The 11776-nt window shown below is 72.6% G+C and overlaps 2 protein-coding genes across 5 annotated transcripts; one reads left to right on the top strand and one right to left on the bottom strand.

Annotated features, from left to right (window-relative positions):
* Nucleotides 1-4779: 4779 nt before the first annotated feature.
* Nucleotides 4780-8280, bottom strand: HAUS7 (HAUS augmin like complex subunit 7). Of its 3 annotated transcripts, none has more exons than XM_075134797.1 (10): nucleotides 8114-8280; nucleotides 7595-7710; nucleotides 7435-7502; nucleotides 7294-7355; nucleotides 6714-6814; nucleotides 6503-6634; nucleotides 6341-6419; nucleotides 6051-6263; nucleotides 5277-5358; nucleotides 4793-4989 (listed from the first exon to the last, which is right to left on the bottom strand). In XM_075134797.1, the coding sequence occupies exons 1-10, from the start codon at nucleotides 8156-8158 to the stop codon at nucleotides 4919-4921; spliced, it is 969 nt and encodes a 322-aa protein (XP_074990898.1). In that variant the 5' UTR covers nucleotides 8159-8280; the 3' UTR covers nucleotides 4793-4918. The 3 variants fall into 3 exon arrangements, with proteins under 3 accessions (XP_074990897.1, XP_074990898.1, XP_074990899.1); XM_075134798.1 differs by having other exon boundaries at nucleotides 7300-7355; XM_075134796.1 differs by lacking the exon at nucleotides 6714-6814 and having other exon boundaries at nucleotides 4780-4989.
* A 196-nt stretch (nucleotides 8281-8476) lies between these two features.
* On the top strand, nucleotides 8477-11757 carry CCNQ (cyclin Q). Of its 2 annotated transcripts, XM_075134799.1 has the most exons (6): nucleotides 8477-8556; nucleotides 8891-8990; nucleotides 9074-9260; nucleotides 10426-10558; nucleotides 11172-11393; nucleotides 11477-11757. In XM_075134799.1, the coding sequence occupies exons 2-6, from the start codon at nucleotides 8897-8899 to the stop codon at nucleotides 11663-11665; spliced, it is 825 nt and encodes a 274-aa protein (XP_074990900.1). In that variant the 5' UTR covers nucleotides 8477-8556; nucleotides 8891-8896; the 3' UTR covers nucleotides 11666-11757. The 2 variants fall into 2 exon arrangements, with proteins under 2 accessions (XP_074990900.1, XP_074990901.1); XM_075134800.1 differs by lacking the exon at nucleotides 11172-11393.
* The last annotated feature ends 19 nt before the right edge of the window (nucleotides 11758-11776 follow it).

The raw sequence follows: 11776 nt of genomic DNA, 5'->3' as shown, positions 1-11776 counted from the left end.
CACCCCCGCCTGGGGACCCTGCACCGGGGGACACCCCCGTGCACCCCCGCCTGGGGACCCCCACACCGGGGGATCCCCCCTGCACCCCCGCCTGGGGACCCCCACACCGGGGGACACCCCTGTGCACCCCCGCCTGGGGACCCCCCGCACTGGGGGACACCCCTGTGCACCCCTGCCTGGGGGCCCCCCGCTGGGGGGATCCCCCCTGCACCCCCGCCTGGGGACCCCCACACCGGGGGACACCCCCTGCACACCCGCCTGGGGACCCCCCGCTGGGGGACACCCCCGTGCACCCTCGCCTGGGGACCTCCCGCTGGGGGGATCCCCCCTGCACCTCCGCCTGGGGACCCCACACCGGGGGACACCCCCGTGCACCCCTGACTGGGGACCCCCACACGGGGGAACCCCCGCTGGCGGACACCCCCGTGCACCCTCACCTGAGGACCCCATACCGGGGCTTCCCACACCGAAAGACCCCCTTGGTGCACCCCAACACGGGGACCCCCACACCGGGGGCTGCCCCGGACACCCCCACCTGGGGACCCCCCACCGGCGGGATCCCCCGGCCACCCCTAACTGGGGACCCTCACGGTACACCCCAACATGGGGACCCCCTGCTGGGGGACACCCCCATGCACCCCTACCTGGGGACCCCCACATCCGGGGACCCTGTTGCTGCACCCCTATTTAGAGCCCCCTCCGTGCACCCCTATTTAGGGGACCCACGCTGCACCCTGCATAGAGACCCCCACACCGAGGGACCCCCTTGCTGCACCCCTATTTAGAGACACCCCCCGGTGCACCCCTATAGGAGACCCTTCCATTGAGGGACCCCTACATGGGGGGCCCACCATTGAACCCCTACATCAGGACCCCCACATTGAGGGACCCCCCGATTCCCCCTCTATTTACGGGACCCCCCCGGTGAGTCCCCTACCTAGGGCACCCCCAGAAGCCCCCCCATTAAGGCACCCCCTGGTACCGCCCCTCTTTGGGACCCCCCCAGTGCCCCCGGACTTTAGGGGGGCCTCCCAGGGCACCCTAATTTGGGGAGACCCCCGGCTCACTCCCGCTCAGGATACGCCCCAAATTGGGGGGGGGGGGGGGCAATGAGGGACTGCCACGCCCTGCCACGCCCCCCGCACACCCCCGCCGTCACCGGGGGGGTCCCTGTCACGCCCCGACACACCCCGACGAGCCCCATGGGGGTCCCAGACCCCTCAAAAGGTCCACCCGCGCTGCGCCCCCAAAAAGGGGTGTCCAGGAGGGTCCCCCCGACCCCCCAGGGAGGGTGTGTGTCCCCCCCACAGTCTCAGAGAGGGGTCCCCAGCCCCAAAAAGGGTCCCCAGGCCCCTAGAGACTCCTCAGACCCCCCAAAAAGGGGTGGCCCCCGCTGCTCTCCGGACATGGGGGTCCCCAGATCCTCTCAGGGGGGTCCCCCAGCCCCATTCGGGGGGGTTCTCCTCAGGACACCCCCGAGGGGGTCCCTCAGAGGCTCCCCTCGACCCCAAAAGAGGGGTCCCCCCTTTTCCTCCCTCACAGGAAAGTCCCCAGACCCTCACAGGGGGGTCCCCAGACCCCAAAAGAGGGGTCCCCCCCTTTCCCCCCTCACAGAGGGGTCCCCCAGCTCCATTGAGGGGGTGTTCTCCTCACAACACCCCCGAGGGGGTCCCTCAGAGGCTCCCCCAGACCCCAAAAGAGGGGTCCCCCCCCTTTCTCCCCCCACAGGGGAGTCCCCAGATCCTCACAGGGGGGTCCCCGAGCCCCATTCAGGGGGGGTTCTCCTCACGACACCCCCGAAGGGGTCCCTCAGAGGCTCCCCCTGACCCCAAAAGAGGGGTGTCCCTTTTTCTCCCCCCACAAGGGGGTCCCCCAGCTCCATTCAGGGGGGGTTCTCCTCAGGACACCCCCGAGGGGGTCTCTCAGAGGCTCCCCCTGACCCCAAAAGAGGGGTCCCCCCCCTTTCTCCCCCCACAGGGGAGTCCCCAGACGCTCACAGGGGGGTTCCCAGACCCCAAAAGAGGGGTGTCCCCCTTTCCCCCCCCCAGAGGGGTCCCCAGACCCCCACAGGAGGGTCCCCTCAGCCCCATTCAGGGGGGTTTCTCCTCACGACACCCCCGAGGGGGTCCCTCAGAGGCTCCCCCAGACCCCAAAAGAGGGGTCACCCCCTTTCCCCCCTCACAGAGGCGTCCCCAGCCCCCCACAGGGGGGTCCCCCAGCCCCATTCAGGGGGGCTTCTCCTCACGACACCCCCCAGGGTCCCTCAGAGACCCCCCCCGACCCCCAAAAGCAGGGTGTCCCCCCCCGGGTGGGGGGTTTCTCCTCACGCCCCCCACCCCGCGCCCCCCCCGCAGCCCCGCGCTCACCGGAGCGGCGCCGGTGGAGGGCCGGGAGGGGCCGGGACGCGGAGGAGCCGCAGCCGGTGGAGCCGGGCGGGAGCAGCCGGTGGAGCCGCGGCCGCCGCGCGGGTGGCGGTTGCCGGGGGGGCGCGCGGCGCGCGCGGCGCCTTAATTGGTAACGGGCGGCGGGAGCCCCGCCCCCGCGGGGGGGAGGGGGGGCGGAGGGGGCGGGGGGGCCTATAGGGACCCCATGGGGTGGGATGGGGGCCCTATGGAGAAGGGGGGCCTATAGGGACCCCATGGGGTGGGATGGGGGCCCTATGGAGAAGGGGGGCCTATAGGGACCCCGTGGGGTGGGATGGGGGCCCTATGGAGAAGGGGGGCCTATAGGGACCCCGTGGGGTGGGATGGGGGCCCTATGGAGAAGGGGGGCCTATAGGGACCCCATGGGGTGGTATAGGGGCTCTATGGACATGGGAGGCCTATAGGGACCCTGTGGGGCAGTATGGGGGCCCTATGGAGAAGGGGGAGCTATAGGGACCTGATAGGATGGTATAGGGGCTCTGTGGAGAAGGGGGGCCTATAGGGACCCTGTGGGGCAGTATGGGGGCCCTATGGAGAAGGGGGAGCTATAGGGACCTGATAGGATGGTATAGGGGCTCTATGGAGAAGGGGGGCCTATAGGGACCCCATGGGATGGAATAGGGGCTCTATGGAGAAGGTAGACCTATAGAGACCCTGTGGGGCAGGACAGGGGCTTTAGGAGAGCGTATGAGAAAGAGGGACCTATAGGGACCCCATGAGACAGTAAAGAGGCTCTATGGATAAGTGGGACCTATAGGCACCTAATGAGACAGTAAAGGGGCTCTATGGAGAAAGGGGGCCCATAAGGATGCTATGGGGCAGTAAAAGGGTTCTATGGCGCTCTATGGAGAAGAGGCACCTATAGGGATGCCACGGGGCAGGAGGAGGCCCCTGGGCACCCTATGGGATGCCCTGGGACCCTATAGGTCCCTATGGGGCCGGCCCCCCCAGCCCTTTGGGGTCAGGAAATGAGGCAGTGCCGGAAGCGGCTGCTCCAGCCGGGGCCCCCGATAGCGCCGGGGGGTCGTTATCGGGGGGCGCTCGTTACCGGGGGGCTCGTTACCGCGGGGCTCGTTACGGGGGGGTCATTACCAGGGACCTGCGCCGCGGCTCGTGCTCGGAGCCCTGGCGCGGGGGTTAGGGGACCTCTGCACGCACGAGCGTCCTCGCACACGCGTGTGCTCTCACACGAGGATCCTGGCACGCGTGTTACAGTGGGGCCTTGTGTCGCTCCCACGCATGCAAACACGCGTGTTACACGCCTGTGCGTCAGTCACGTTGCTCCCGTATGTGCAAACACGTGTTACACGCCTGTGTGAGGCTCTCTGGCACGCACACGGGCAAACACGTGATACACATCTGTGTTGGTCACGTTGCTCCCATACGTGCGCACATACGTGTTAGTTGCTCGTGGCACCGTCTTTGGTTACAAGCACATGTAACACGCCTGTGGAGAGCATCGTGTTCTCACACACGGAAACACGCGTGTTACAGACCCACGTAGCGAGCCATGTTGCTCCTGCACATACAAACATGTGTTACACGCCTGTGCGGGCACCGTGTCGCTCCCTCCTGTACAAGCACACGTGTTACACGTCTGTGCAGAGGGTCATATTGCTCCCACATGCACAAACACGCGTGTTACACGCCTCTGTGGGGGCAACGCCACTCCTACACGTGCACACACGCATGTTACACGCCTGTGCAGGTGCCACATCGCACACACACGTGTTACACGCCTGCACAGGGCTCCGTGTGCTCCGGGGGCAGCCCTGGACCCCGGCGGCGTTCGGAGCTGATGGCAGTTGGGGGGGGTTTAGGGGGCACAAGGGGTCCCAGGGGGGGATTTAACCCCCCCAAGGGTTTGGGGGGACCCCGGGGGGGGGGATTTAACCCCCCCAAGGGTTTTGGGGGGCCCCGGGGGGGGGTTTGGGGGCCGGGCTGGCTGCATCCCGATGATCTCACCCCCGCAGGAATCTGGGGGGGGCAGGGACGTCATTGAGAAATACCGGGTGGGGGCAGGGAGCCCCGGACGCCTGGGTCCGCTCGGGGGGGGGGGCATAGGGGGGATGGGGGGGCCCCCCCCCCGCCACGGGCAGGAATTCGTCCCCCGGAGCTGAGTCACGGCGAGTTCGGTGTAAACACGGCCCCGACCCTGGCGCTCCTTCCATATAGGGCCCGAAAACGCGCCGGCCCCCCCTCACCCCCCCGCCAAAAATAGAACCCAGGCGTCCGGGCGGCCCCTCGGGACCCCCCCCCCGCCCCACGGCGTACGCCGTGGGGCGGGGGGGGGTCCCGAGGGGCCGCCCAGAGTCCTGCGCCCCGTCCCCCCTTAATTATCAGCAATTAGCATCACTGTCCATCTCTTTAATCCACTTATAGGCCCCCCCCCCCCCCCAAATCCAGGCGTGGTGGGGGAGGGGGACACCCCGAATGTGCCCCTCCCCCAGCAGAGCAACGAACCCAGGCGTCCGGGCGGGATGGGGGGGGGGGGGTCAGTCCTGGGGGACCCCCCCGGCGTTGGGGACGTCCCCGAAGTGCTGCCGCAGGGCGGCCACCCGGCTCTCTGTGGGGAGAAAGGGGGGGGATCAGGGGTGAGACCCCAAAAATGGGCACCCCCCCCAGCTGGCAGAGACCCCCCCCTCAATCCCAGGGGTGCTCCCCAAAAGCTTGGAGACCCCTCCCCCAATCCTGGGGGTGCCCCCCCAAAATCCCACAGACCCCCCCAACCCCTAAAACTCCCAGCCCACTCCCAATACCCCAAAAGACCCCCCAAGCCCCCCTTTAAACCCCTCCCACCCCCCAAGACCCCCGGGTGGGTTTTGGGGTGTCCCCCCGTGCCCCCCCACTCACCCATTGCCCGATGCCGGGCCCCCCCCGCCAGCCGCGTCACCTCCGCCGCCGTGTCGCCCAGCTGGGCCACGGCCCCCAGGCTCTGGGGGGCAACGGGGGGGGCCATGGGGTGCCGGTGGCCCCAGGATCCCCCCCGACCCCCCCACGGGGCACAGGGGCCCCCAAGCCCCCCCAAGGGGAGCAAGGACCCCCAGTCCCTTATACAGCCCCCAGAGACCCCGCCCAGTACCCCCCATATAGGGCCCAGAGACCCCCTAAGGGCTGCATGCCCCCCCACGGGGCCCAGGGACCCCCCCTGCCCCCCCGAGCACATCTATGGGACCCCCAGGCCCCCCCCAGCACCCCGAACCCTCCCTGTAGGGCCCAGGGACCCCCCAACACCCTCCTGTGGGGCCCAAATGCTGCCGGGACCCCCCCCAAAACCTTCCTGTGGGGCACAGGCACCCCAACACCCCCCCGTGGGGTCCAGATTGACCCCAACACCCTCCCATGGGGCCCAGGGACCCCCCCAAATCCTCCCCCACAGGGCCCAGGGACCCCCCAACACCCTGTGGGGTCCAGAATGCTCCCCAACACCCTCCCATGGGGCCCAGGGATCCCCCCCAAAACGCTCCTGTGGGATCCAGGGACCCCCACAACCCCCCATGGGACCCAGGGACGCCCCAATCCCCCCCTATAGGCACAGAGACCCCCAAACCGCCCAACCCGAGGCCCCCTACGTTTGGGGGCTCCCCCCAACCAGCAGCCGTGGGGCGCCCCGCGCTGCCCCCCCACCTGCACGAGTTGCTGCAGGCCCCTCCAGACGGGGGGGGCCAGGGGGCCGCAGGGGGCGAGGGCGGGGGGCTCCCCCGAGCCCAGGGGACCCCAGGGGTCCCGCAGCTCCGTCGCCCCGAAAGCCGTGGCCAGGGCGGCGAGGTCGCGCCCCGCCACCCCCAGGGCGGGCAGGGCGGGGGGGGCCGGGCCCGGCGACCCCCCCAGCTCGGGGCTCTGCGGGAGAGAGGCGTCAGGAGGGACCCCGGGGTGAGGGGGGGTCCGCGCCCCCTCCCCAGGACCCCCGGGCTCACCTGCGCCTCCAGCAGCTCCAGGCGCCGCCGCGCCGCCCCCAGCGCTGCCTCCAGCTCCGGCCCTGTGGGACGGGGTCTCCTGGGGGGGGGGGGTGTCAGTGCCAGATGCCTGGGTGCCCCCCGGGGGGGGAGGGCCCGGACACGGGGGTCCCACGCACCCACCTGGGCAGGGGGCTGTCGGAGTCGTCGAAGGCGGGTGGCGGGGGGGGGGACGGGGGGCTCAGGGCGGCCGCCCCCTCGGGGGTCTCCAACACCTCGTGCAGGAAGCGGGTGGTGCGGTGCAGGGCCGTGCGCCTGGGGGGGCGGGGGGGCAGCTGGGTCCCCAGCGGGGCACTGGGTCCCCGAGGGGGGGGCCCGACGCCAGGGTCCCTACCTGCTCCTGGGGGAGCCCCCCCAGCTCTCGTCCCCCGGCGGGGGGGCCGCGTCCAGCAGGTCCCTGATGAACTCCAGCTGCCGCTCGGGGGGGGCCGTGCCCTGGGGGGCACGGGGGTGACCCTGCCGGCCCCTCAAAAGCTCCCGAGCCCCCTTAACCCCCCAGCCCCCCAAAACCCCCCGAGCCCCCTTAACCCCCCAGCCCTCCCCACACCCCCTGACCCCCAAAACCCCGAGCCCCCTTAACCCCCCAGCCCTCCCCACACCCCTTGACCCCCCCAGCCCCCCAAAACCCCTTGAGCCTCCTTAACCTCCCCTGCCCTTCCCACACCCCTGACCCCCAAAACCCCCTGAGCCCCCTTAACCCCCCCAGCCCTCTCCACACCCCCTGACCCCCCCAGCCCCCCAAAACCCCTTGAGCCTCCTTAACCTCCCCTGCCCTTCCCACACCCCTGACCCCCAAAACCCCCTGAGCCCCCTTAACCCCCCCAGCCCTCTCCACACCCCCTGACCCCCCAAAACCCTCGAGCCCCCTTAAACCCCCAGCCCTTCCCACACCCCCTGACCCCCTCAGCTCCCACCTCTACCAGCGCCATGTCGTCAGCCCGGCATAGCATCAGCTCCGCTCCCAGTTTGGCCAGTTCTGGACAAAGACAAGCGCTGGTTGAACTGGGAAAGGGCTGCTATGATGGGGGGGCGGGGGGCAGTTTGGGGGGTCCTACCTCGAAGCCGGGCGTCCTTGGGGCCATCCTGGAGGGCGTCCAGGCGGGCGGCGAGGGGGGGGTGCACCCTGCAAGGGGCGCCGAGGGGGGAGCGGGTGAGGAGGGGGCGCGGGGGGGCGGGGGGGCGGGGAACGGGGAGCCCCCCCCCCCCCTCCGGTACCGGGAGCAGACCCACTCCAGCAGGGCCAGCCGCCGGGCCGAGGGGGTGCAGAGCAGCCGCAGGGCCTCGGCCGGCTCCAGCGGGACCACCAGCGCCACGGGGGGGCACGCCAGCGCCTGCGGGGACGGGGAGGGGCTGTCAGGGACCCCCGCGGGGGCTGTCACGGCCCTGCCTGCCCCCTGGGGCACCGGGGCCCCCCCTGAGCTACCGGGGCCCCCTCCCTCACTCCCCCCGAGGTACGGAAGCTCCTTCCCGCCCCCCCTGCGGTACCAGGGCCCCCCCCTGAGGTACCGCCCCCCTCCCGAGGTACCGCGGCCCCTTCCCGTCCCCCCTGAGGTACCGGAGCCCCCTCCCTGCCCCCCCCCGAGGTACCGGGGCTCCCCCTGAGGGACCGGAACCCCCTCCCGCCCCTCCTGAGATACCGGAGCCCCCTCCCTCGCCCCCCCTGAGGTACCGAAGCTCCTTCCCGCCCCCCCGAGGTACCGGGGCCCCCTCCCACCCCCCGGGCCCCGCCGCCACCTCCAGCCGCTCCAGCGTTGCCGCCGCCGCTGCCGCCGCCGCCATTTCCCGCCCTTCGCGGCCGCCCCTCGCCGATTGGTCAACGCCGCGCCGTCACGCCCACTGATTGGCTGTCGGTGCCGGGCGGCCCCGCCCGTTAGGAGCGCCTGCGCAGTGCCCGCCCTACTCTCCTCTCACCCCGCCCGCCGGCTGCCATTGGCCAGCGCGCCCCCGCCGCGGCCAATCGGAAAGTTTCCCGCCCTGCCGCGGGCAGGCGCGCCGCGCGCCCCACGCCATTGGTGGCCGGCCGCGCTCCGGCTCCGCCTCTCTCTCCCTCTCGGCCAATAGGAGCGGGCGGAGCGGCGGCGTCTGCGCGAAGGAGTCCCGCCCCCGGAAGTGCTTGGACGGCGCCGGGGCCGCCGCTGCCGCCGCCGCCGCCTCCGGGTCCGCGCGGCCGCCGAGGGGTGAGGCGGGGCCGGGCACGTGGGCGCGTGACGTCACGGCCGGGCGGCGCCGGTTGCTCGGCAACGGCGGGGCGGGAGGGAGGGGAATCGGGCGTGACGCCATCGCCACGGGGGAGGGGACCGGCGAGGTTGGCGGCGCTGCGTGACGTCACGCCAGGCAGCAGCCTCCCCTCGTGACACCGCCGCCACGTGCCGGCCGGGATGAGGTCACTCCCGCTCGCCGCGGGGCGGCGGCCGCGTCGCGACACCGTCGCTCGCGGTGGGGGGGCGGGTGCCGCGGCGCGAGGCCACGTCCGCCCGGCGTGACGTCACGGCGCCGCCCCCCCCCCCGCAGGCCGCCATGGCGCTGGAGCCGGCGGAGGCGCGGGGGGCCTGGCCGGGCGGGGCCGAGGCCCGCGCCCGCTTCCGCGTCGCCCGCTTCATCATGGAGGCCGGTAAGCGGGGCGGGGGGCGGGCGGGGCGCCGCGACGTCACCGGGCGGGGCGCGAGGCGGGCGGTGACGTGGCGGCGCCGGCAGGCGTGAAGCTGGGGCTGGGCTCGGTGGCCCTGGCCACGGCCTGCGCCGCCTTCCACCGCTTCGCCCGGGCCGTGGGCCCCGCCGCCCCCCACGACCCCCACCTGGTGGCCGCCGCCGCCCTCTTCCTGGCCGCCAAGGCCCAGGGCACGCCCCTGCGCGCCCGCGACGTCCTCAACGTGGCGCACAGGTACGTCGCGGCGCCCCGCCGCACCCCCGACCCCCCCCGGGGCACCCCGACCCCCCCCAGGCACCCCAAAACCCGCCCTGGGTCACCCTCACCCCCCCAAAACCCGGCCTGGGTCACCCTGACCCCCCTGGGCACCCCAACCCCCCCCGAGGCACCCCAAAACCTGCCCTGGGGCACCCTCACCCCCCCAAAACCCTGCCTGGGGCACCCCGAAACCCCTCCGGGGCACCCCAAAACCTGCCCTGGGGCACCCTCATCCCCCCAAAACCCCGCCCGGGGCACCCCAAAACCTGCCCTGGGGCACCCTCATCCCCCCAAAACCCCGCCCGGGGCACCCCAAAACCTGCCCTGGGGCACCCTCACCCCCCCAAAACCCGGCCTGGGGCACCCCAAAACCTGCCCTGGGGCACCCTCACCCCCCCAAAACCCTGCCTGGGGCACCCCGACCCCCCCCGGGGCACCCCAAAACCCGCCCTGGGTCACCCTCACCCCCCCAAAACCCGGCCTGGGTCACCCTGACCCCCCTGGGCACCCCAACCCCCCCCGAGGCACCCCAAAACCTGCCCTGGGGCACCCTCATCCCCCCAAAACCCCGCCCGGGGCACCCCAAAACCTGCCCTGGGGCACCCTCACCCCCCCAAAACCCTGCCTGGGGCACCCCGAAACCCCCCCGGGGCACCCCAAAACCTGCCCTGGGGCACCCTGACCTCCCCTGGGCACCCCTGACCCCCCCGGGGCACCCCAAAACCTGCCCTGGGGCACCCTGACCTCCCCTGGGCACCCCTGACCCCCCCTCGGGCACCCCAAAACCCACCCTGGGGCTCCCCTGACCCCCCCGGGGCACCCCAAACCCCCCCCGGGCCCCCAGCACACCCCAGGGCACCCCAATACCCACTCAGGGTGCCCCAAAATTCCCCCCGGACTCCCCCATACAACCTCAGAGTGCCCCAAATCCCACCACAGGCACCCCAAATCCTACTGGTGTGCCCCCCAAGACCCCCCTGGACCCCTGGGGCTCCCCAAAACCACCCCTGACCCCCCCCAGTCCTCCCCCAGACCCCCGGGGGCTCCCCAAAACCATCCCTGGGCCGTCCCTGACCCCCCCCAGCCCCCCGTCCCCCCGAGGGGAGCCCCCGCGCCCCCAGCGGCGTGGCCGTGCCCCCAGGTGCCTGCACCCCGGGCAGCCCCCCCCGGGGCTGGACGGGGGGTTCTGGGGGCTGCGGGACAGCCTGCTGCAGTGCGAGCTGCTGCTGCTGCGCGTCCTCCGCTTCCGCGTCCCCGTCGCCCACCCCCACAAGGTGAGACACCCCCCCCGCGACCCCCAAATCCTCCCTAAGCACGGAGACCCCCCCCAGGACCCCCCTGACCGCGGGTGTACCCCCCCCCAGTCACGCTGCGCCCCCATGGGGCCCTGGGGCACCTCTAGGCCCCCCCCCCCGGACCCCAAAGGCCCTGGGGGACCCGCAGAGACCCCTCCCGGCCACCCCAAAGTCCTTGGGGGCACCCCTGGACCCCAAAGATGCTGGGAGCACCCGTGGGACCCCCCCTCAATGACCTGGGTGACCCTGGGAGCACCTATGGGACCCCCATGGCCCACCCCCACCCCAGGGACCCCCTTCCCAGCCCTGGGGATGCCCGTGGGGACCCCCCCCCATACCCCAGGGAACCCCTGAGACCCCCCCACACCATGGCACCCCCTCTGCAACCCCCCCCAGCCCCTGGGACACCCATGGGACCCTTCCCCATGCCCCAGGGATGCCCATGGGACCCCCACGGGACTCCCTGGGACCCCCCCCCACCCCTAGGGACAGCCATGGGACCCCCCCCAGCCCCAGGGACACCCATGGGACCCCTCCCCATGCCCCAGGGATGCCCACGGGACCCCCTGACGCCCCCCGTCTCCCCCCCCAGTACCTGGTGCAGTACCTGCTGGCGCTGGGGCGCTGGGGGCGGCGGGGGGGCTGGGGGCACCCGCGGGTGCCGGGGGTCTCCTGGGCGCTGGTGCGGGACGGGGCGGCGGGGGGGCTGGGGCTGCGCCACCCCCCCCAGCACTTGGCCGCCGCCGCCCTCCACCTGGCCCTGGCCCTCTGCGGCCGCCCGGCCCCCCCGGGGACCCCCCCGCGCTGGTGGCAGGTAAGGGGGGGGCCTGCGGGGTGGGGAGGGGGGTACAGGGGGTCCCGGGGGGGGTAACGGGGTGCTGTGCCCCCCCCCCCCAGGTGCTGAGCCCGGGGCTGGGCCCGGAGGAGCTGGAGGAGATCGTGCGGGAGCTGCTGGGGCTCTACGGCCTCGACACCCAGGTGGGGGGCGACCCCCCCGCCCCACCCGGACCCCCGGAGCCGCCCCCGGACCCCCCCGCCCCGGAGGGGCCCCCCCCCAGGCGCCGCCCGCAGCCGCTCCTTCCGTAACGTCTTTAATGGCCGCCGGCCCCGCGAGGGGGGGGCACGCGCCTGGGCCCGGCCTCGTGCGCCCCCCCCAATAAATAATTACATACATTAAATCAGAATAAATTAAAACGC

Source organism: Calonectris borealis, chromosome 34 (genome assembly GCF_964195595.1).
Source record: "Calonectris borealis chromosome 34, bCalBor7.hap1.2, whole genome shotgun sequence".
Classification (NCBI taxonomy): domain Eukaryota; kingdom Metazoa; phylum Chordata; class Aves; order Procellariiformes; family Procellariidae; genus Calonectris; species Calonectris borealis.
This window is presented reverse-complemented; position numbering and strand designations above follow the sequence as displayed.